This window comes from Caretta caretta, chromosome 1, assembly GCF_965140235.1.
Source record: "Caretta caretta isolate rCarCar2 chromosome 1, rCarCar1.hap1, whole genome shotgun sequence".
NCBI lineage: Eukaryota > Metazoa > Chordata > Testudines > Cheloniidae > Caretta > Caretta caretta.
This window is the reverse complement of record NC_134206.1, coordinates 310329242-310355489: the sequence shown is the minus strand read 5'-3', so window position 1 is coordinate 310355489 and position 26248 is coordinate 310329242. Positions and strand designations below refer to the sequence as shown.

Sequence of the window (26248 nt, the reverse complement as noted above, 5' to 3'; positions counted from 1 at the left end):
AATATTTTTACCTGACTATGCTTTTTTCCCATCTTTTCCTTGTCCTAATAGTTCAGAGTTCATAGGTCCAAGGGGAGACTCAATCATACACAATTTAAAGAACTGCTGAGTTAACAAGTATGAACAACAGCAGAGCTGATAACAATCTACTCCAATAAGTAAAACTGCTTTTAGATTAATTAAGACTCCCCAAGCACACCTGGGGCACTGTTTACATGGCTCTTGGCATGGCCAGTACTTGGTGCGATAAGTGGATCACAGAGCTGCAGATGGATGTGTAGTGATTCTGCTTATTATAGGTAACAGCAAATTAAGTTGGCAATGATCGCCCTCAGGTAATATGTAAGTGTAATTAATTGGCTGTGAGAGACCCACATATTGAACTGACAACTGGCAACAGATGACAAATTAAAAAATACAAACTGCAGGAGATACATGGGGCACTGTACAGACTATGTAAATGAGTCCTTTCCCTGAGCCTTCCCCCTTTTTATCCTTAGTTTTTGGGACAAAGCTTTTGTTTTGTTTTTGTTTTTACTGTGTTCAAGGCATAATAATCTACAACTGACAGATTTGAAACACAGGGCAAAGAATGATTAAGGCTTCTATCACTGCAGGATAAAGTCTGTCTTGTTTCTAAGCTGTCCATCAATTGTCAGGTTTGCTAGAAACATTTCAAGACCCATTGAGTCACCTCAGGAACTCATCGTTGTTTAATGAAACACAAAGCAGGGGGAAGGAGCATGAAAGAACTGAAAATGCTGCACTTTCTTCTGGCCACAACATCTTGTAAATTGTTTTTTCCCCACACAGCAGACTGTAAACTCAGCACATCAAACCTGGCAGGTCTGATTGTTTTCTTGGGGCAGGAGGGAGGCCCCTATAGAACAAGTAGGGGCTTCAGCCCCAGAAGCCTATGGTTGTTGGGAGACTCATTGGAGACCAAGCCATCTGCATGGAGACCTTGTGCACTGCTTCCTTGCCTCTTTTCACCAGCCTTCATGGCAGCCTGAGTCTAGCAGGATCTATATGCAGAGCATAGAGAGGGAGAACAAGCTAATAATCCTCAATGAGCTGTCTGCATCTATACAGCAGTACCTGGAGGGGACTAATGATAGGTCTTCTCTGCCTAACTTTCAGCCAATGGTTCTAGTCAGTGGTTCTAGATGCGTTGGGAGAACTTCGTGCCATAACCTGTGGCATGGATCCCGTGATTGGTGAGGTCCAGTTCTTTGCTAATGGAGACTGCCAGTGCCTCCTTTAAGGAGGGCAGGGAGCCAACAGCTTTAAAGGAAGCACGTTTGGCCTTTATTCAAACAGCCGTCTCTTGACACTATCAAGCAGTACCTAAGCTTCTAGTTCTGGTTAAGCCTATGGAAAAGGTTGTGTGAGACAACTCTCAGAGTATTCGTATGCCACTGACTTCCCTGACCCTGTCACTCCAGGTTCCAACCACAAGTAGCACTGGCTGATGATCTTCTCCTGGTGATGGATAAAGATCAGGTGCTCATACTAATTAGATCATTCAGCTATCTTTGATACCCTGGATTATGAAGTGTTGATGCAACTACAATGCCCATCAGAAGTGGCTGTGACTCCTCTTCCACGATTCCATTCCTGTCACGCAGAGTTCCCAAAGGTTAGTGTCAGACAATTGCTTTCCTGCCTAAAGGAAATGTGGGATATTACAAGATCCTCTGCCGTCATCCCTCTTATTCTGTGAGTATGGGAGGTTGTCTGGACAGCAGGTGAGGATATATGGAATGAAATGCTTTCAGTACGCGAAGGATACTCAGCTTTATATACCTGTATTCCATTCAGCCTAGAGAGTTGCCAACTTTCTAATTCCAGAAAACCAAAACATCCTTGCCCTGCCCACTGCCCTGCTCCTTCCCTAAGGCCCTGCCCCCGCTCACTCCATTTCCCCCCCCCCCCACGTTGCTTGCTCTCCCCCACCCTCACTCACGTGCTCATTTTCACTGCAAGGCCCAAACAGGCATATTTATTGTTTTGACAGATGTATGATGCTAAGTTCAGGTTTTATTTGTTACAGGACGCTAGAGCTGGCAGCAAAATAGTCAAAAAGGGTAATTTTTTTTAAAAATGAGATTTCCACAAAGGTGTTCATGATTCTTTCCCTCCCCTCTTCCCATTTTTCATAACCAGCTCCATGTTTTTTGTTCCCTAAAGTTATTGTAATTTTATGTGTGGAATTAGGACCACACATTATCACAGCTGTAATGGGTCCATTAAAGGCCCACTCCTGAAGCCCAAATACGAATCCACAGAGCACAGCCACAGTAATGCACACCTGTCCAGATACCTATACAGATAAATCTATAGAAACTGACTCCCACACCTACACGTGTATTCATGTGTACACACCTAGCATGCACTAACACATATACTTCCACATTATTTGTTATTACAATTGTTGTTTAGTGCCTAGAGACCCCGACTAAGATCAGGGCTCCAGGGTGGTGGGTGCTAGACACATAAAAAGAGAGACTCTGCAACAAAGAGTTTATAATGTAGCTAGACGAAGGTGGGGAGAAATGTCTGATACATTGGCTCTTCTGCAATTACTAGTCAACAACATTCACTTTCTGAGAAATAATACATTTCTTTTAGAGCTCCCTTCTCTTTTAAAAACTTGTTGTGAAATGAATACACACATATTTTATGTCATCAATTTTTTTGTGCACAAGCCAGCAAAAGGAATAAAAGTCAAAGAGTTAGGCTGCAAATGTTATTCACACAGGTATACACACATGCAGCAATACACACACCTCCCTACACAAAAGATACACAGTCTCTTACACACATACAATGCATGCATGCACACACTTGCCTACACAGAGACCCTTTTTCATATACTTTTCCAGAGGCTGCCTAAATCACCCAGGGAAGGGAGGAGGGTGGGCTGGAGGGGAGAAAATGCGGGGGTGGGGGTGGAGGAGAGAGGATGGGGAGGGGAAAAAGGCAAAGACTAGAACAGGGTGGGGGTGAGAGGGGGCAGTGAAAGAGAGAGGAGGTGTTGTGGGGGGTATGTGGGGTGGATGGGGATTCAAGGGGAGGCAGAAGGCTACAGGTGCATGAGGATGTGGGGGGCACAGGGGTATATAGGGACATATGGGAGTGCAGAAGTCTATGAGGTGAATGGGATGCAGGGGTGTTGGGGTGAGGGACATGGGGGTGGCGGCTCTGGGAGGTGGAGGGGATGGGTGGAAGAGTGCTGTAAGGGGTACAGGGCTGGGATGGGTAGGTGTGGGAGGCAGGATGCGATGGGATGGGGGAGAGATGCAGTGAGGGGGGATGGGGTGGGGGGTTGGGACAGGGAGGGATGCAGTGATGGGGGGGGGGATAAGGGTGTTGACACCTGGTCACCCTACTAGAAAGTGCAGTCAACTGTTTCAGCCAGCATCTTAGTGAGATTAGGGTATGGATGAGTGCAAATTGTCTGAAACGTAGTCTGGGGAATGCTAAAATGATGATGTGGTAGGTGCAGGAAAGCAACCTAGAGTAGCAGTTTGTTCCCTGGTTTGCTACTAGGGCAGCACAGCTATATTCAGATGCAAAAAACTAAAAAGTAGTGGTGATTACAGAGACCATAAGGCGTTGAATTACTAGGAATAAAATGGATTGAGGGAAGGCTGTGCTCATCAAGCAAAAAAGGCCCATTCCACTCAAATTGCTTCCGCACCTATCTGATGAAGAGGTCAACTGTTCTGAAACAAAGATCCATGATTTTCTGTGATCCCACCATGCAACCTAAGGTAGTGAAAGAAAACCAGAAAATCTACCTTTAAGGATGAAATATTATCATGTGTCTTGAAACATCCATCGAGAATGGGTGCCTCTGAAAACTAAGGCGACACTGAGTATGCAAAACAATGTAAAAAATCGTGTGGTAAATCTTGGCCCCAATGAAGTCAATGGAAAAACTCCGATTGACTTCAGTGGGGTCAATATTTCACCCCTGATGTTTACTGTTTTTGTCACTACTTTGACATGCTTTTAGCTTTTTTGTGGTGTGCACATTGCTGTGGCCTAGGCCAAGAGAAAAAAAGATGCTTATTTTAAATACTTCAGCCTAAATTTTCAAAACTGACTAGTGATTTGGACTCCAATGTGATCTTCAAAAAGTGCAGAGCTCCCACCCTCTGAAAATCTGCCCCCCTTAAGGTATCTCAAGTTGAGCTCCCAAAAACTGAGCCACTTCAAATGACTGGTCACTATTGAAAATGTAGGTAATCATTATCTAAAATGTGACTGAAGAAAAATCCAGTTTGCAGCCAACCAGATCTTGACAGAAAAGAATTTAACTCATGGGCTAAAACCTACTGAACCCCATTCTAAATAATATTTGTGAACTTTCAGAGTGAGAAGGACAGCCATGACTATCTAGTTCCTCATTATTTCAAAACTACAACTAAAAATCATCAGCAAATTACTTCACCTTAGGGACTAATAACCTGCCATATCTGTTGTTTTAAAATTCTGTTTTGAGTGACACATGCAGAAAAATGAGTCTTTACATTCAAATGTCTCCTTCTTTTTCCTGTAACACACTTATAACTACAATGAAAAAAAGAGAGATTGATTAGCTTGATATTTTCCAAAACAACTTCCTCTGAGGTTAGATTATGTGAACCATGCTTCATACCAAAACCAACGTTTACAGACCAGTTATTAAACTCTGGAAAAAATGACTTATAATGAAAAAGTTGGCACAACGTGAAAATCCACATGCATAATGATATCCTAATAATCCAGTAGATGACAGTGTGGTACATGAGCAAAGACCAAGTAGTTAAACTCGTTTCTCTTTTAAACTTTTTCTTTCAAAACACATCACATTTATTTATTATTACTACAGATTTGCCTCAATGCCCAAACTGAGATCAGTGCTAGGCTCTGTACAGATACATAGTAACAGAGAATCCCTGCCCCAGAGAGTTTATAATCTAAATAAGATAAAAATAGATATATAAATAGATCAGGTTTAGCATTCCTGAGTTTCAAAAGAGCGTCATAGCACACAGCCCACAGCCACAACATTGTGATGCCTACTTGTATGGAGACATTTTTAAAGGCACATTGGCAAACAAAAGCAAATCTATTTTTGAAAATATACACTCCTGTCACTAGCATTTTAGATTATTAAAATGGAAAGAATGTTTAATTTATAATTTAAAGCTCCCAAGGGTGGATTTGTGGCAGAACTTTGGCTCCAGGCCCAGTAATTAGAAGGGACCGAACGCACATACAGTCAGAGCAGCTGGTAGTGAGTCAGAGCAGAGCAGCAATAAGCAGCATGCCTCTCAGACAATTGCTGCTAGCCAACCACCTGCTGCTACAAAACCACAATTGTGGCCCAAGGGATAACAGGAGAAGGTGAGGAATGCCGCCTTGCCCCCCAACCGCAGCCACTCACGTCAGGTGGCAACATGCAAAGGCAAAGGGAAAGGAGGGAAAAGCAACAGCTTTAATTAATTAATTAAATTGATTTTTGCTAGCCACCTGCCTGCTACGGCGATGGAATTGGAGGAGAAGGTAGCATCAGAGAATAGTGGAGGGCTTCATGATTTCAGTGTGCTGCACTCCACCCCTTGGTCATGTCACTGTCACATTTTGGCCACTGAGTCAACAAAGGGCCAGGGGAAGGCCGACAGGCTGTGGCCGCTAGCTGGTGTTCAGAGAACATTGCACATGAGTGAATGAATACCCTGAGCACGCTGCCAGCTCCCCAAGGGAGAGGAAGCAAGTGTACTGTATCTTGCAGCCACTCCAAAAGGGGCCCAGCACACAGCACCATAATCAGGGAGGCAAGCAAGCCTGCACGCGGCAAAGGTACCACTTAAACACAATTGCTGGCTTGGCTGAGAAAAGAGATGGGAACAGCACAGGCTGGACCCTGGGGAAAGAATGTAAAGCGTGTTTGCAGAGGCCTGGACTGGACCGCTCAGGCAAGAGGAATGTCAGGGAGTCCGTCTCATTGCTACCAATAATCCCAATATTTTCCCAGGGAAAACTCTAAAACAGAAGGTTGTGTGTGCACTGTCAGGGTGGGGCATGGGGTTTCTCTGTCTCTCTGTGTCTTCTCCTTCTCTATCTGTCTAGCTTTTTGTAGGGAGAGGGAGTTCCATGGCACCCACCCAGTTCTGACCACACGGCAGCTTCTATGGGGCACTGGGCCCAAGAATCCTAAATCCCCTCCGCAGTAATCATCAGAGTTGAAGCCAGAAGTAGCCTCTTAGGTGGCCCTTAAAGGCACCTATCTCAGAGAGCCCTGTGGCTGCCCACCAGATTCAGCAACAGCAGAACCATGGAGCTGAGTTTTAGGGCCTCCTCCTGAACCTCCACCAGACCATGCAGAAGCCATGCCTGCATGACTGTGCGGCACCAGCCCAACACATCCACATGGAGCATGAGGTAGGCAGGAGCAGCAGGTTGAAAAGCTCCCTCCCCAGAGACTCCTACAAGCAGCCACCACCAACTAAAGGAGCAGAAGGATCCAGCCTTCCCAGCCCAAGCCTCCTGATATTAACCGATGTCTTCCACACTGGACTTTAAAATCTGCCGCCAATATTATGCATAATCCTCTCCCCCACTGCCCTACCTGCCCAGCATCCAGCAACTGTCCTCCTTTCTCACCATGCTTCATCCCAACCCTTCCCTCTCATTCTAGCTGTATCCTACCCATCCTCTATGACCACATCCTCCTACATTCCTGTGACCCCCTCCTCCTCCACATCACCCTATCTCTTCCCTTTCACCCTATGTCTCCCCCCACAGCCTCTCTTCTCCCACCCCACACAGAACTCCCCAGTATCCCTCCCATGATGGTTTCCCATACACAAAGAACAAATGTGTTTTCAGTCTGGTTACACTATTTTACAGTGAAGGGGAAAAACAAAGAAACAAGAACTACAGAGTCTTGTCCTGTTAACAACGTCCATTTGAACTAACTCACAGAGAGTGTGTCCTTACAGGCAAGCTACAGGGCCCATTTTACTCTTAAAGCAACAGCAGACAACCCTCCTTTTACATACCCACACCTCTGGTCTGGTAACAGCTATAGCTAAAATACATCATTTTAAAAAGGAAATAAGCATTATGAAGTTGTCAGAACCTCTCAATGGAAACACAATCTTATAGCTGTGAACCCATCCTCTCAGCCCCTTGCCCTGTCTCATCTTGTCTTTTAGTACACTGCAAGCTCTTCTGGGTAGCAATCAGGCATTTTACTTGTTCTCTTACATAGCTAACACCCTTTAAATGCTGAATACATGGTAAATACAAGCTGACTGGCCATCTCCCACAGGAACAGGTGAGTTCCCCCACAGGCAGAGATGACAGAAGCAGCAGGCCAACTCTGATTTTAAAAGAAAAATTCCCACGTGCTGCTGCATGGGGAGAGCCTGGCTATTGACCAAAACTGTCCCTCCCTGCGATAATTTCAAAATCCAGGAGCCTAATCAGCTAAATCCAGACTATTGGCAATTCTGCTGTCTGGGCAGGGAGGAAAAGTCTGCTAGGAAGTGCTGACAAGGAAAGGAAGGAGGAAAGAGCTAGCTGTCTGGGATAGCGGGGAGGGATCTGAAATCTTGGTGGATCAACCCCCTCTCTTTTCACCATTTATACTGTTGGTTTATTTTATGCCTATTGCTCCTCTTGGACAGTGAATCCACACTGGTTGGTTTCACTTTCTGGTTCTCATGCAGCCGGACAATGCTATTCTGTTTGGTTTCTCAATTCTCAGGGGAACGTGTAGATTAAAAACAGTCAGACATTTAAAAAAAATCTTAAAGATATGTATTTTTGTATTTGTTTTGGTAAAAACCTTTGTTTACAAAACTGCAATTACAGGCCTACGCTACTTGACCATGTCTTTATAAAGTACCAAAATCATCATCAGACACTGAGACGGTCTATAATGCAACTGCAAGTGTAACTGCAGCTTGGGTAAGCATAGCTGCATTAGCTTTAATGTCGCTAGCATGGTCAAAAATAGCAGGTAAGACATGGTGACAAGCTCCAACACAGGCTGTCCAAGCCTTCCTGGGACCCTGGGCATGTACCTGCGTTGCCAGCCCATGGTGAATCTCATGCCACCATGTCTTCACTGCTATTTTTAGCCATGCTGGCGAGGCTAAAACTAGTGTGGGTCTGCCTACCTGAGCTGCAGTCACACCTGCATTGTAGACACAGTCTATGTGAGTAAGGGCCTGAGTCCCAAGAAATGTTGAGCACCCACACCTCCCAGTGTTTTCAGTGGGACTTCAGCACCTCTCAAGACAAAGCCCTTTATCTTGTGAAGTAATAATGATATAAAGATGGAAAGGATCAATCAGATGTTTAAAAATCGCCCTTACGTACAAGAGAAGCAGAGCACTAGAGTCAGTTTCAGACACCACGTGTGTGCGATGAGATCACTATTACAACAATTTATGGACACCAATTAAAGAATATGACTTGGAGGGGAAATCTCGCTGTGTGGCAAGTGCCTCTTATGTTTGTGGTTTTGTGGCAACAAAATAATAAAACTGTTTTAATTGGCCATTGTCCAAACAGCATAACAGAGCTGACCAAAATGTTTCAAAGCCAGACTGTTACAAAATAAATTCAATTTCTGAAATCCTTGGAACTTTGACAAATCTACCCTGATTTGTCCAAAATCTGTATTACATCAGACTTCCCACTAATGAACATCCCAGAGCAAAGGGCCCACACTAGGGACAGGGCATCACTTAAGACATAGTTATGCACTCAGCACGGGGCCAGTGTGATCTCAGTTATATGGCATAAATCCAGAATACTGCCAGAGACTCTGGATATTCACTGGTGTAAATGAGATCAGAATTTGCCTCCATAGGGTTTAACTAGGGATTAACATAGAGCACAGGGCTTTGTGCAGACCTCCTGCTCTGGGCTGAATTTCACCCATAGTAAAAAAGGATTCCCTGGCAGCTGGCCCGTAACCTTTGAATTTTTCTGGTTGATGAACTTAATGTACAAAGACTTTTTTATCAGTAAACTCATTCGGGATGGAAACCAAGCTCCAACTCCTACTCCTCCTTCATGCAAAAACATTTTTTTAAAACTGGATAAACATATTCCATTGAACCAAGAACTTTGAAGGGTAAACACCAATCCATGGAACAACACAATATAGCCTGACAAATAGGACTTTTGTATTCTAAAAAAACCTGACTTTTCCAGTCTGCAATGGCTAAATGATGCAGTAGCTTTAGTTAAAAGGATCCTTTATTACTACAAATTACTTTCAAGAGATGTCTGAAATGGATTATCACTCGTATTCTGTCTTGTTTTTAAAAGTTGTTGAAAAAAGAATATACAAGTATGAAAACTCCAACACACATAATATCAGCCTCACTACTAAGCAGGTCAGCTATCTTCAACATTTATGCAAACAAACAAAATGGAGGATTACCTGGGAACGCTCTAATTATCTGGCATAATCCTTCTTTTCTGCAAAGCAGGTGCTGAATCTCTGGGAGTGTATTCACCTGAAAATAATACAGAGACGTTCTAGTGAGTTCATCAGTAGATGCACTGTCTTTCACGAGCCCTGCATGTTTTCTCGTACAATTTGTCAGGGACACCTCATGTGTGAAACTCCTATTGATGTCAACATTGATTTTGACCCTTTGCTGCTCCCTGTGACCTGGAAAATAGAACTCTGAGGTGGGAGATCCTCCTCCACAACCACCACAAGGCAAAGTTTCAGACTTTTTTCCTCCTCCTGGACACAGTGATTCTGTCATTCCTGCAGTTTCCGCCTCCAAAGCTTCTTGCTCCTCTACATCACCCTCATTCATAGCACAGGAAGAGCACACAGAGAGGAATGATGATCCAATGTTTAGGGTGTTAGCCTGGGATGTGGAAGACCTATGCTAAGTTCCTACTCTGCCACAGACGTCCCTTGTGACCCAGGGCAATCACTTAGTTTCTCTGTGCCTCAGTTTCTCATCTGGGAATTAGGGATGATTGCACCTCCCTACCTCACATTAAACATAGTGAGGATGAATACATTAAAGATATTGAGGTACTCCAAAACAAAGGTAATGGGATACTTATAAATACCTACAATGGTCAGATGGATTCATAGGCTGTGTCAGCAGTCAAGTATTTACTAAGGCACCTAATGGAGAAATAAGGCGGGAAATTAGAAGAAGGTTTCTAACCATCCAGAGGAGTGAGATTCTTCCAACAGGAGTAGTGGGAGCAAGCAACCTAACTAGTTTTAAGATGTAGCTTGGTAAATTTATGAACAGGATTATACAATGAGGTTGTCTGAGATAGCAGCGGACTGAACTCGATCACCTAGAAAGGTCCCTTCCACTCTTAGGTCCCTAAATATCTTTGAAAGCAAATGTACCACAATTTCAAAGGCATTAGGTTGGTTTGTCTTCAGTGACCAAGAGATATTTCCAATGCTCTGTTTGCTAACTGTTCTGTTATGTGGGCTTAGGGCTCTAAGAATTAGTAGTAAAATATCATACAAAAGCATACTCTGTGGGGTAATCATTCCATCTCTAAACAACAGTTGGCAGATGGCATCTTATGCTAAGCCCAGCTCGCACAGGAACAGAACCATATTCATGGTACTGGATTCCAGTGTGATTTTATATGAATAATAATTAATCAGTAACACTGCTCATTTTTCCCCCCATCCTAAATTACTTTAGGTTGGCCCATAATGTGCCCTGACATATCTAATATTCAGTATTGCTACCACGTGCAAGATATTGGCTTTCAATAAAGCCAATTATAGCTGAAATGAATGATAGTGGGTACCACTCCGGTTCAATTAAGTGTCAATACAATTTTGATAGAGAAATGCTGTCCTGGGCTAACGGCAGTGACTGTTGCTGGCACTTGGCTTCTTCTCTAGGTACGCTGGAAACCACTGTACTCCAAGAGCATGTGCTAGCAGCAGACTAGAAGCTCAGTGCTTTTGAAAACCAGGCCGGTACATTAATTCCCTAAATATTGATTTAGCAACCTCACTGTGGCACTCAGTTTTGAAAATCTTGGCCAAACTGTTTATATAATCATGTGCACAATTGTCATTAATAGGAATTTACATATACAAGCCATTCCTGAGTTAGCTCTGTTGTCCTGGGCCATGGGAGGGGGCTCTTTTCCCTACAAGATCTTCAGAATAAATCAGGTAAATGTTTCCCTCATCTTCAACTGCCAGGGAGGCACCTGGTAGGGTTGCTGAAACCCCATTAGGCAAGAGCAGGGCAAAACCTACCACGAAGAGGTGGCTGGTGCTTCTCTCAACCCCCACATGAGATTCATTCTGAGCACCTTTTCCTGCCCCACTGTTGTTATTTTTTGCCTCCCATTGTCGTTATTTTTTTACTTTATTTTTTGATTTGATCATATGTTTAATATTTGGCAAATTTAGGTGCTTTCTGCGCATATTTATTGTAAATCTAAATAAACAAATACTGAGTGCCAAACTGGTTCTCTGTGCTGTATAGCTGTAAAGAAAGATACCGTCCCCACTTCAAGGAATTTACAATCAAAGGGCTTCAGCCCAGATTTTTAAAGGTATTTAGGCACCTAAGGAACCAGATGGGTGCCTCATGGGATTTTTAAAAGTATCTAGATGCTTAACTCCCATGGAAAAATCCTACAATTGCTGGGAGTTAGGCAACTTGGTGTTTTTGAAAATTGCATTAGGCACTTATCTGCATCTCTAGGCATATAAATACTTTTTAAAATCTGGCCCTTGGTCCTAAGAGTAGGCCTACTCCTAGGTGTAAAGTTACACATGTGCATAAGTTTTGCAGGATCAAGATCCCAATCAGATAGTCAATACAAATGACATATGTACTGGTATAACATATGAAGAACTGTTCTTGAATCAGTGAGGATACTTATAGATTCCAAGGCTAGAAGGGAACCAATGTGATCATCTAGTCAGACCTCCTATATAACACAGGCCCTAGAAGCACCCCAAAATAATTAATAAAGCACACATTTTAGAAAAAACATCCAGTCTTGATTTCGTCCTCACTAATAAGCTTTGTGGAAGAAATCCACCCCTCCAGAAGACCCTTTCATTGCTGTGCACCCCCATTTTTGAGAATGCAATTTTGTGCCTGCAATTATTGTTTGTGCCAAATTTTTGAAATTGAGAGTCTAAAATTAGGCCTGCATTTTTGTTCCCACAATTTTGCAGGTGTAAATAACTGTGCAATTTAAGTCACTTAGATGTTTGCACCTGCAAGTCAGATATTTAATCAGGTACCCCAGTGACTAAGTAACCGAACTTGTGCCTGTAATGTGCAAAATTCAGGTGGAAAAAGTGAGGGCCAATTATAGACATCCTTAAAAGACAACTAATACTGGCACTGATTTTCCAATTGACAGAATGTGTGCAAGACTGCTGTGCCCATCCAGGTCCGAAAGGACTCCAGGTCAGGCTCCACACGGGCGCAGCAGTCCATCTGCAAGCTGTCAGTTGCAGGACCAAGGTCATTGTTTGGAGAGATGCTTGTTCTACATTTGTAAAATGACAAGTGCATATATATATAAATATATATATATATATATATTTATTTTAATTCCTAGAGCCAACCCAGCCCTTGCATAAGTGGCACAACTCCTGCTCACATTTGGCTGAACTGGTCCCCAATCATTCTGAAACGCTGAATGTATTTTCGAGCTGGTTTTCGGCCTTCCTAAAGTTTTTTCTCTCAAAGAGACATTTGTTACAATTTGCTTTTACTTCTATATTTCTTGTGATGCATGACAGTTGAATTTTGAGTGTGGCATAGAGTCCAGAAGCTCAGATTAGGAAAGAGCAAAACATGGCATCCAACTGTAACAATTTTCAATTTCTACGAACATCAACATATTAAACTACACACAAATTGAAAGCATGAAGACATTGCTCTTGATCTCTGGATAGGATATCTACAAGAATGCAAATACGATACACATCCCTGAGTGGGCAGTGAAATACAGCTCGGCTTTACAGTTTAATGAACCACATTTTTAGACCATAAATTGACAATTGAACACTATTTTTGTTAGTGGGTGCTGAAAATGTGGAGTATTCCTAACGAAAGATGGCAGGTCAATACTTTACCTTCTGGAATAATTCTAACTGATGGAACTCATCTATTGGAAAGCAGTCTGTATCATCAGTTTTCCCGGAAGATAAGCAAATCAGAAGGTCCCAAGAGCTTAATTCGCCTATCAAAAGGAACAGAAACATATTGAGAAAAAAAACATTACATGATTCCAGCCTCAATAGAAAAATACACAGAGCCAAATCACGAGGACGAGCAGACTTGTTAGAGTATTAAATACATTACTAAGTGCGGGGGTAGGGGTGGGGTGCTTTGCTTTTCTATCCAGCACCACAATTTTGTTGTTTCTTTAGTTCCAGGATTTGGGCCAAATTCAGAGCTGATGCATTCGGAGATGAACGTAAAACTCCTCACAGCCCTCCCCTGACGCATGGATCTAAGATGGAATAATTTATACATTAAGTATGTGGGAAGTGCTAAATTAAAGTTCCTGATTTAATCTTCTCTTTTTCCACGTCCAGCTTCCCAGCATGTATAATTTTATGGCAGATGTCATGGTTACTCATAATCGTCCAAGTTCTTTTTCTTTGAGCATTAGCTAGTTTTAAGCATTGCAAATAATGCTTCTATTGTTGTGGATTTGGCTCTAAGGTTCTGTGCAGAGGAAGCTGTTGGAAGCAGCAAGGTGGTTTGCTCTGCTAGACTCAGTTCTTGGTACACAGTTGCTACCTGGAAACTGAGCATTGGATTGCCAGCATACCATTTGTCACCATCTCTGTTTCAGGACTGCTGTATAAAGTCAAGCAAGTAACACTTAGAATATACCTAGACTCTGAGTCACTGATTGCCTTCCTCACTGGGAAGCTGACCCAGCAGACCCCAGAATTTTGCCACCACTCAGCCGGAGAGCAACACTGGTGTCAGAGATGGGACACTGATTTTGGAAGAAGAAGGAACAGTAAGTTACACCAAGTTACACTCCCCTACACAATGGAAGAGTGGGTACAAGTAAGTTTAAGGCTGTCTAAGGGCAGTTCTATACTACCGCTTAAATCGATCTAACTTATGTCGCTCAGGGGTGTGAAAAAGACACCCACTGAGCAACACAAGTTACGGCGACTTAAGTGCTATCCACACAGGCACTACGCTCTCCTGCCTACATAGCTGCCACTTCTCACGGAGGTAGAGTAATTATGCTGAGGGGAGAGGGCTCTTCCATTGTCATAAAGCATTGGTGCGGCTGCACTCATATAGCGCTTCTAGTGTAGACCTGCCCTAAGCTAAAGTTTTGGAATGGTTTCTCTCTCAGATATTCTGAGCAATTTAGACTGGTCCCAAAGCGTAGGGGACAATTTCCTGGCGCAAGTGCTAGAGGAGCCAACTAGGGGGGGCGCTTTTCTTGACCTGCTGCTCACAAACCGGGTAGAATTAGTGGGGGAAGCAAAAGTGGATGGGAATCTGGGAGGCAGTGACCATGAGTTGGTTGAGTTCAGGATCCTGACACAGGGAAGAAAGGTAAGCAGCACGATACGGACCCTGGACTTCAGGAAAGCAGACTTCGACTCCCTCAGGGAACGGATGGCCAGGATCCCCTGGGGGACTAACTTGAAGGGGAAAGGAGTCCAGGAGAGCTGGCTGTATTTCAAGGAATCCCTGTTGAGGTTACAGGGACAAACCATCCCAATGAGTCGAAAGAATAGTAAATATGGCAGGCGACCAGCTTGGCTTAATGGTGAAATCTTAGCGGATCTTAAACATAAAAAAGAAGCTTACAAGTGGAAGGTTGGACATATGACCAGGGAAGAGTATAAAAATATTGCTCGGGCATGTAGGAATGTTATCAGGAGGGCCAAATCGCACCTGGAGCTGCAACTAGCCAGAGATGTCAAGAGTAACAAGAAGGGTTTCTTCAGGTATGTTGGCAACAAGAAGAAAGCCAAGGAATGTGTGGGCCCCTTACTGAATGAGGGAGGCAAACTAGTGACAGAGGATGTGGAAAAAGCTAATGTACTCAATGCTTTTTTTGCCTCTGTTTTCACTAACAAGGTCAGCTCCCAGACTGCTACGCTGGGCATCACAAAATGGGGAAGAGATGGACAGCCCTCTGTGGAGATAGAGGTGGTTAGGGACTATTTAGAAAAGCTGGACGTGCACAAGTCCATGGGGCCGGACGAGTTGCATCCGAGAGTGCTGAAGGAACTGGCGGCTGTGATTGCAGAGCCATTGGCCATTATCTTTGAAAACTCGTGGCGAACCGGGGAAGTCCCGGATGACTGGAAAAAGGCTAATGTAGTGCCAATCTTTAAAAAAAGGGAAGAAGGAGGATCCTGGGAACTACAGGCCAGTCAGCCTCACTTCAGTCCCTGGAAAAATCATGGAGCAGGTCCTCAAAGAATCAATCCTGAAGCACTTGCATGAGAGGAAAGTGATCAGGAACAGCCAGCATGGATTCACCAAGGGAAGGTCATGCCTGACTAATCTAATCGCCTTCTATGATGAGATTACTGGTTCTGTGGATGAAGGGAAAGCAGTGGATGTATTGTTTCTTGACTTTAGCAAAGCTTTTGACACGGTCTCCCACAGTATTCTTGTCAGCAAGTTAAGGAAGTATGGGCTGGATGAATGCACTACAAGGTGGGTAGAAAGCTGGCTAGATTGTCGGGCTCAACGGGTAGTTATCAATGGCTCCATGTCTAGTTGGCAGCCGGTATCAAGTGGAGTGCCCCAAGGGTCGGTCCTGGGGCCGGTTTTGTTCAATATCTTCATAAATGATCTGGAGGATGGTGTGGATTGCACTCTCAGCAAATTTGCGGATGATACTAAACTGGGAGGAGTGGTAGATACGCTGGAGGGGAGGGATAGGATACAGAAGGACCTAGACAAATTGGAGGATTGGGCCAAAAGAAATCTGATGAGGTTCAATAAGGATAAGTGCAGGGTCCTGCACTTAGGACGGAAGAACCCAATGCACAGCTACAGACTAGGGACCGAATGGCTAGGCAGCAGTTCTGCGGAAAAGGACCTAGGGGTGACAGTGGACGAGAAGCTGGATATGAGTCAGCAGTGTGCCCTTGTTGCCAAGAAGGCCAATGGCATTTTGGGATGTATAAGTAGGGGCATAGCGAGCAGATCGAGGGACGTGATCGTTCCCCTCTATTCGACATTAGTGAGGCCTCATCTGGAGTACTGTGTCCAGTTTTGGGCCCCACACTTCAAGAAGGATGTGGATAAATTGGAGAGAGTCCAGCGAAGGGCAACAAAAATGATTAGGGGTCTGGAACACATGAGTTATGAGGAGAGGCTGAGGGAGCTGGGATTGTTTAGCCTGCAGAAGAGAAGAATGAGGGGGGATTTGATAGCTGCTTTCAACTACCTGAAAGGGGGTTCCAAAGAGGATGGCTCTAGACTGTTCTCAATGGTATCAGATGACAGAACGAGGAGTAATGGTCTCAAGTTGCAGTGGGGGAGGTTTAGATTGGATATTAGGAAAAACTTTTTCACTAAGAGGGTGGTGAAACACTGGAATGCGTTACCTAGGGAGGTGGTAGAATCTCCTTCCTTAGAGGTTTTTAAGGTCAGGCTTGACAAAGCCCTGGCTGGGATGATTTAACTGGGAATTGGTCCTGCTTCGAGCAGGGGGTTGGACTAGATGACCTTCTGGGGTCCCTTCCAACCCTTATATTCTATGATTCTATGATCTCTTTCAAACGATCAGATTAGCCAAGCACTGCTGAATGCACAGGAGCAGAGAAGCAGTAAATGGGTAAGCACCTGTGGCCAGGAAGCTAGACAGAAACAAGAATCTCAGAAGGGGCAGTCAGAAGGGAAATCAGAAGGTGGAAACTAAAGCCAGAGTTGCCATTAGTAATCTAATGCCATTTGGGACTAAACTCTTGGTAACTATTGTGGTGCAGGTCAGTATTTGTTCCTACCACCATAGTTGGAAACATTAAATATATTTTATTTCATGCTGCCCAGACTGGAGGACCCTTTACTTGTCTAAGTCAACCCAAAGGCTTGGTCCCTGTGACAGCCTGCATAACAATTTTTTGCAGCCTTTTCTCCCCAAAATGTAATTAATTATTTCCCACTATGATCCCACCACCAAACACAAGGCTGGTTGGAGGATTTGTGAGAGGGTTAACGAGATGGCCCAAATTTAATATCAAATGAGTGTGTAGAATGTGCATCAATGATTGTAGAGCAAATTAGCACCTTTCATTTTCTGTGAATGGGCTACAAAGCTTAAGAGCTCCGGTTTTATTTACGTTGCATCCATTATTGGAGAATGATATTATTTCTACGTCAGGAAAACAAATAATGCTTTATAAAAATAATGCATTCGAGGTAAGTAAAATCTGGGTGTGACAGAGTTGAGTAGGTGCCCCTTTACGAAACAAAAAAAATTAAGTAGATATGCCAGGGACGTATATAACTAACAAACAAACTCTCAGAGAACAAAAAACTTACTAAGAAATACTTCATTTTGGAACAAAAGATTTATAGCATTAATAACCAATACTGTGATCTTCACCAGTCATAACTATCAGATAAGCCCAGTGTTAAGTCCCTGACTAGTAAACACATTTTAATGGATCATTATAACTGAATATAAAACATTATGTCTAGATGTGTGAGAACTGAGAGGGATGGAGTAGGAATTACCAGATCTCTGATGGAGTTCATCTCCCCTTCTCTGGATATTGCTACATCTCCCAGCCAGAGTTGAGTTTGATCCCTGCCTCAAAAAGATACTATAGTGCAAAATGTTTGCTTTTAGGAAACAGACTGATCCAGATGTGTTTACAAATAAAACAAAACAAAAAGACTCAGAAAAGGATACTCATTTCTAACCCCGCTGCCTAGGAACAGAGCTGTTGCCATTTAGGGACAAATCTTCAGGCTCAGCTGGGCTTCTGCTTTCTATGCCTGCCATTATTTATGCTTGCAATTAGGATAATTAGACATATAAGCATGCATTACTTCAAAGCAGCACAATCAGAACTGAACCAGGACCTACCTATAGGAGTACACCGTACTCCCCAAAAGGGGGTGTCTATTTAGTACTGCATCTTGGCTTCAGACCAAAAGGCGATGATGACATTGGCCCTTCAGATAGACCAGTAAATCTCTAGTCAGCCACAGTTTACCAACTGTTTTTGTTTGGTTTTACAGTTAAAATATAAAATACATATTTGTTATTACAAATGCTTCACCCCGGAGCAGAATCGAATATGAATACCCATAGGCTGCAAACTGTCCCATGTCACCCATCATGCGTGCAAACACTTCAGTGGGAAATGAAGGTGTGCAGCATACATACACCAGACCATAGCTCCACCCTCATGTTGTACATGTGACAGTGTAAAGCAACAGGGCATTGAAAGGGTTATTATTACAATTTTTATTACGGCAACACTCAAATGTCCCATTTGGGATGGGGCGCTGGTGTGGTAGGCATTGTACAAACACACAAGAAGACACAGACCCTACCTCAGAGATTACAATGTAATTTAAAGCAAGACAATATGTGAAAACAACCCAGGAAAAGGAGGAAGGAAGGACAAGGGTAACAGTAATATGATCCCATGTCAACACAGGCCATATGTGCATAACCTTGATGTTTCCAAATCATTTAAACAAATGAATATTAACAACCCCCACACTAGCCCTCTCTCTAACCATTATCCAGTGGCAATTTCCTGTCGGCATCACAGTGTGGTTCTGAGGAGGGATTTGAAGGAGAGGGTTCAAAAAGATATTTAACTTTTTAGTCATTTAAAACCTGTATGAGGAAGACTGAACAGTAACAAAGCTACGAATGATTTGTATAAATCTTTTCTTCTTCAAAAGGCTTTATGCACATTTGGCCAAATCCAGCTTGCCTCATTAAATTTCAGTGGGGCTACTTGCCTAGGATGAGCAGCATTTGGCATGTTAATGAGTAATGGAATGCATGCGTCTCTTTCCCTTAGTCAAGGGTTGTGTAAGAGTGACTGCATTGACTGGGGAGCAACAAAGTTCATATTGCACTTACATCAGGCTTTTTAAGGGCTTGTCTCATCACACAAGTTGCACCATTTTAGCTAAAGGGGTAATGCTGCACCCATTTAGTTAAACTAAAAAGAAAAGGAGTACTTGTGGCACCTTAGAGACTAACCAATTTATTTGAGTTAATAAATTGGATATCCAGCAGGATAGTGAGTTTGTGTGTGTGGTTTTTGGAGGGGGGTGCGGGGGTGAGAGAACCTGCATTTGTGCAGGAAATGGCCCACCTTGATTATCATACACATTGTGAAGAGAGTTGTCACTTTGGATGACCTATTACCAGCAGGAGAGTGAGTTTGTGTGTGGGGGGGTGGAGGGTGAGAAAACCTGGATTTGTGCTGGAAATGGCCCAACCTGATGATCACTTTAGATAAGCTATTACCAGCAGGACAGTGGGGTGGGAGGAGGTATTGTTTCATATTCTCTGTGTATATATAAAGTCTGCTGCAGTTTCCATGGTATGCATCCGATGAAGTGAGCTGTAGCTCACGAAAGCTCATGCTCAAATAAATTGGTTAGTCTCTAAGGTGCCACAAGTACTCCTTTTCTTTTTGCGAATACAGACTAACACGGCTGTTACTCTGAAACCTGTCATTAGTTAAACTAGTGCAACTGTGTGTGGACATTCTCCATCAATTTAAATCTGGCTTACGGCAGTGTAGCTTGCCTTTTATTTAACGAGGACAAGCTAAACTGCTCTAAGCCCATTTTAAACAGACGTAAAAGTGTCCGCACACAAAGTTGCACCAGTTTAACTACATCGATGCAACATCACACCTTTAGTTCAACCAGCACAAGATTGTGCATAGAACTGGCTCAGACGATCCAACAAGGTGCTAAACACCCTCAATTCCCACTGGAATTAGTGGGAGTTAAAGGCGCTTAGCACATGTTGGGATCAGGCTCAGTGTCAGTAAGTATTTACACCTTCCATTCAGGGCCCCCTTTAGTTAGTCTAATTCTTGCTGAGACAGGGTGCCTGCCATACAAAGCACAACCCAATAGCCTGCTTTCCAAAGAACCTCTTGTTGATATAGTATACAGATCCAATTTTTCATCCAGAGAGTAGGTGGTAGTAAGATAACATTGTTCTCATGAGTGTTGTACTCAGAACTGACCACTTGGAACTGGTAAGATGGTGATTAATCAGAGATGTATAAAGAACTAATCTGAGTAGAAAAATAAACATGTTTTGATCAGAATGGCTTCTAGAGTGGAAGAAATATTAAGCAGCTAGTGGAAACAGCAATGCAGAGACCAATGAAAACATTAACATTTGCTTTAAAAGACTTCTACGGAGTTTTGACTTCTGGTATCATAGGTCAAAGTGAACAAGAGTATCAAACTCTGTACTGTGAGAAAATAATCTTACTACAATTTTTTTTTAAGGTTAAAGCACCGAGATTCCATGGACCCCCCTACCGGAGAGGTTCCTGTTAGAACTCTGGAAGTTGAAAGTGGATTTATAAAATGGAACAATCTGATTGGCTCCCAGCCTCGCAATTATCACATTATAGTCTTGTAAAAACAACGAGGCGTCCTTGTGGCACCTTAGAGACTAACTAATTTAATTGGCATACGTTTTCGTGGACTAGAACCCACATCATCAGCTGCATGGAGTGGAAAATACAGGAGCAGGTATAAATACATGAAAAGATGGGAACTGCCTTACCAAGTGTGAGATCAGTCTAATGAGACAATTCAATTAACAGCAGGACACCAAGGGAGGAAAAATAACTTTTGTAGTGGTAATGAGAGTGGCCCATTTCAGACAGTTGACAAGAAGGTGTGAGTAACAGTAGGGGGAAATTAGTATTGGGGAAATTAGGTTTAGGTTTTGTAATGACCCAACCACTCCCAGTCTTTATTCAGGCCTAATCTGATGGTGTCCAGTTTGCAAATTAATTCCAGTTCTGCAGTTTCACGTTGGAATCTATTTTTGAAGTTTTGTTGTTGAAGAATTGCCACTTTTAGGTCTGTTATTGAGTGACCAGGGAGATTGAAGTGTTCTCCTACTGGTTTTTGAATGTTATGATTCCTGACGTCAGATTTGTGTCCATTTATTCTTTTGCATAGAGACTGTCCAGTTTGGCCAATGTACGTAGCAGAGGGGCATTGCTGGCACATGATGGCATAGATCACATTGGTAGATGTGCAGGTGAACAAGCCCCTGATGTTGTGGCTGATGTGATTAGGTCCCATGATGAGTTGGAACACATTTGGCTAATCACACTGAAGGCCTTACACTCTGCAGATAGGATCCCATGGAAAACAATAGGCTTTTCAACATGGAATGGCTGCAGAAACGGGCCCAGATTAGTGTAAATTGGTCTATATAACATATTAACAAGTTAGGTACATAGCTCAACCTCTGCCTATTTTTAATACAAAATGCACACACACAAGCTAGCATTAGCTTTACATGAAAGAGAAAGTGTCATCTAAACCATATACTTTGAAATTTTCTTCCCTGTATTACTGCCAACATCTTAGATTATTAAAAATGAAAGAACGTTTAAAATCTAATATACTGTTCATCCTTTACACTTTCATTTCATTCAGCTTTGAAAATGAAAAGACTAGTCCAGCTGCATTTTTATTTATAGTTTCCAATTACTTTCCACTTTTGCATTCTCTTGCTTTGTCACAATAATGCTGTGTCTGAGCTGAACCCTTACAGGAAGATGTTTGCATTTTACTCCTGGGGGAATTCTGCTCCAAAAAATTAAAAATTCTGCACACAACATTTTAAAATTCTGCAAAGTTCTGCATATTTTATTTGTCAAAATAACACAATATAACCATGCCAGTTTAAATTATTTTGGTAATTTATTTCAAATTACTGTCAGCAACTATGTCTGTAACAATACAGACACACAAAAAATTCTTCAGGAGAAGAGAGTTAAAGAAACCCCTACAACAAACCAGTTCCTGTTTCTCTGCCCCCTTCCTCCTCAGCCCAGCTAGGGGGCCAAGCATCCGCACACCCCGCCCAGAGCCCAGACACAGGGCCCCACCGGCCCAGACACTCACATTCCCTCCTCCTCCCCCAGAGCCCAGCTATGGGGTGACCCCACAACCCAGACACCCGCACCCTCTCTTCCCCCAGAGCCCAGCCGCAGGATGACCCCACAATCCAGACACCCGCACCCCCTACCTCCCAGAGTTCAGCTGCAGGACACCCCCCCAGCCCAGACACCCACACCCCCCACCAACCAGAGCCCAGCCATGGGGCATCCCCAGGCCCAGACACCCACACACACACACAGAGCCCAGCCACAGGGCCTCCCAGTCCACATACTTTGCACCCTTCCCCCCAGAACCCAGGAATCCAGAGGAAGAAACAGCCTGATGCTGGGTCCCAGACTTGTATGGAGTTTCCTGCATGCCACCTTCTTCTTTCAGGGAAGGCCAGTAACTGCAGCTGCTGAGAATCCTCCAGCTCTGACCCCTCTCCCTAGCAGTGTCTTCTATTTGTGAGCTGGGGAGCTGGGCTCTGCCAGGTTCAGCAGCCCCTAGTGGTAGCCAGCAGCTCTGCAGCACCAGTTCTGTGGGGAGAAAAGGAAATTCGGCACAGAACATTAATTCTGCGCAAATTCTGCATTGCACAGTGGTGCAGAATTCCCCCAGGAGTAGCATTTAAATCTGTGTCCACTGAAATATATGTTTAAAAATCACATGAATATATTTCTACTAATGTTACAGTTTTGTAAAACCTCTCCTCCCCCTCTTTTATAGCTACATGTGGGGCCTACACTACCCGGCCATATCCCCTCAGATTAGTTATAGAAAATAAATAAACTGGAGGCTTTTAGATTTCACACAAGCCTAAGGAGACGGTAACAGTTTATTTCAGTTTTTTAGAAAATCTGCTGCTCCAACTCCATTTAAGGTAATTTTCTAAGCAAATTTGAATGTCATGAGACTTGAGAAGTCAGTGGTTTTGAGAAAATATTTTTTCTATGCTATTTGTGTTGAGCTCTGACATATTAAAACCCTATTAGATGTTCACATACATTTTTGACACTCTCTTTGAAAATAACTTTTTTTTTTTAGAATAATGTGTAGTGGCTCCCTAAAACTACAGATGATTGGAATCAAAACCCTTTGTCCCTGTGGATGGCAGAGGTTGAGCTGAGCTGGCTCACAGCAGCATGGTGGGTGGGTGGATACATTCTTCTGAAGGTTGCCAAAATCTAAGCATCTAAAAGCTTTCATTTAAAAAAAAAACTCTCTTATGGGGTAGGCTTCAGGTCTGCAGCAAAGTCAACACACAAAGGGGTGGATGGGCAGTTACTCAAGCCCCTGAACTGCTGTAGTTACCAGATAAGGTTACTGAGGGACAGCATTACTGTTTTGCTGTGGGTGGACAAGACAGCAACATAAAGCCCAATTACTTTGTTTATGGGATTCAAGTGAAGAATTTCTCTGTGGTACAGGACTGACCATGTTTGAAGACATGCCCATTGCAGTTTTTACTGAATTCAGTCCAGCAAAAATTATCCATTGCTGGTTTTGGTAGCCTGTCTGCATCCCTTTTATAAAGATTTTAATGCCATTTGTTGGGTTGCAGATTTTCCCACTGTTGCCTTCCTGGCCTTTTTTTTTTTTTTTTTTTTTTTTTTTGTATTTTCCGGCCTTGATTTTCCTTCTGAAGAATTTCCTCTGAAGAACCTTTCACACCTGGGGGAACTGTCCCCTCAAATAAATTCTTACTTAGGGGAATTCTTGCTTTCCAAGTGGATTTCTTTTAACTTGACACCTGAAATTAGAGGTCTGCAAGTGTCATCAACTCAAATTTCACTACAGTGACCATGAAGGAACGATTGTTGTTATTTCAGGGGTGACAACTAGGAAATTAGCCTGAGGGAACATTATGAGGTTTATAATTATTATTTGCTGGCATTCCAGGTGACAGCTGAGACTTTGACCATGCACAATTCTTGTTCACAATTTCACACTACATGCTCCATCTGATTTGTTGAGACTCCACTGTGGTCTTCTGTGTGGCAACGTTTTAGTACAATTGAAATAGCTAACTCCGTTCTAAACACCATCTATTTACCCATTAACTCAGGCTGAAATCTTGGGGTATAAATTAAAGTGAAGTGTTCTGACTGGGAAAGAAAGCACCCTTTAGGAGAGGCTAAGGTACCTGGACACTGCAGGCTAAATTGCAAGCTGCTTTGCATGCCCTGGAAGGGAGAAAGAGGGCATAAAGAGCTTTCTTACTTCCCAGGGAGCGCAGCCTCTTCCAGGCGCCTCACTACTCCTCCTACACTTGTGGATTAGCAGGAGTGGTGCCTCGGCTCTGTCCAATACCTCCCCCATCCCCCAGCCCAGCCAATCTGGTATGTCTGAGGACGTACTGTGCTTGGGATAGGACTGGCACAGATTACTTATGCCCCTAGAGCAAGGGGATTCACAATTCAGTTCCTGATCTGCTCCAGCACATCTCTATACTGACTCTTGCTCAGAGCTTCTGGCAAAGCCACAATTGAGTCTAGCTGAGGGACTCGGGCCTGGAACCCAATTCTTCTCTGTCCCAGCCTGTCCCATGACCAATGAATTTTCATATTCAGGAAATGACTGTTCTGAGCTGTAGCGTCCACCATTGACTAATCTGTGAACTCATCATTACATTAAGATGGATATGAAAAATATTTTGTGAGCTGTAGAGGAATTTCATTGCAAATAAAAGGCAAACATTCCACACTGAACTACTGGCAAAGACATCAGGGCAAGCCAAACACTCAATTCTGGTATTCCACTTCTGATCTGATACTCAGCACCTTCAGATTACTGTGGTATGCTCTCAGCATATTAGCATTCCCAAACTACTTTCTGCACAGCATTTATCAATAAGATACTATTCTCCAGAAAAAAACTAGTGATTCAGCATGCTATACTGCAGCTAAAAATAAGGCTTTTCATTCCAAATTTCTCAACAATGTAAGTATAAAATGTTTCATATTGGGATTTAAACCCAGATGCTGCAACTCTTACTCACATTCTTATTCACCAAGTAATCCCACAGAAATCAGATTCTTCATGTAAGGATTACTCACATGTATAAATGCTGCAGGATCATGCCCTTACCTTCTTCGGGATATAAATTCCATCTGTCTTCTGAGGGATGGCTCATAAGCAACGCATAGTTAAAGCTGCCTGACAGTTCCAATTGCAACACCTTGTTTTCAGTTGCTTAGATCTTTGCCATGCTTTAACTATTTGAGCAGATATTTTCTAGCTCAGGTGTCCGCCTCAAGCTATAAGGTGAGCTTTGAGGGCTCCTGATCAGTGCTCCACACCGCTTTGCCAGAGACCTGGGTATGATTTTCAGTCCCATCTCTTTCTGGCTGAGCCAACAGGTGGAGCACTGCCGCCTATCCCTCTGCAGTGACTCCTCTGGCCACTTATCCGAGTGGCACCGAAATGAGTCCTTTCCAGTTCTCCTTACAACAGGGCTGCACACAACAGGAACCTGAAGATCCGAGGCCTGGTCTACATAAAATCCATACACCTAAGCGGCATAGTTAAGCCAACCTAAGTCCCCAAATAAACAGCGCTAGGTTGACGGAAGAATTATTCCGTCGATTTAGCTACCACCTCTTGGGGAGATGGATTACCTACACTGACAGGAGAATCCCTCCCGTTGGCATAGGGAGTGTCTACACTGAAGCACTACAGCGATGCAGCTGCAGCGTCACAGCTGTGGGGCTGTAGCATTTTAAGTGTAGACAAGCCCTGAGAAAGGCTTGATCTTACTGCCAGTGATGGCAATGAAAGTTTGCAACTGACTTCAGTGGTAGAAGGAATAGGCCCCAAAGATGAGAAAACTGCACCCAGAGAGTACAGAGGATCTCCAGTGATAAAGAACATCCACGGTCTGTGTTTTTTTAAATTCATATACATTATCTTAATTTTTATTTGATTCAAAACAAAAAGCTGGCTACTTTATCACTTTTACAAAAAGCCAAGATAGTATAAAATGACTTGGTGGCAACCCTAGATAATGGTTATGCAAACAATGGTTTTTTAAAATATTGGCATAATGAATCATAAAACCAATATACAAATATTAAATAATTAATTAAGCCACATAATATCCTTGTGAAGTA

General features: G+C 43.2%; 1 protein-coding gene across 1 annotated transcript in view; it reads right to left on the bottom strand.

Annotated features, from left to right (window-relative positions):
* The window catches only part of CPED1 (cadherin like and PC-esterase domain containing 1), a 218620-nt gene that overhangs the window by 155742 nt on the left and 36630 nt on the right, over nt 1–26248 (bottom strand). Inside the window, exons 4-5 of the mRNA XM_048836189.2 lie at nt 13136–13242; nt 9458–9533 (exon numbers count right to left, since the gene is read on the bottom strand). Of these exons, the coding sequence (XP_048692146.2) occupies nt 9458–9533; nt 13136–13242 (183 nt within the window). The remainder of the gene's footprint in view (nt 1–9457; nt 9534–13135; nt 13243–26248) is intronic.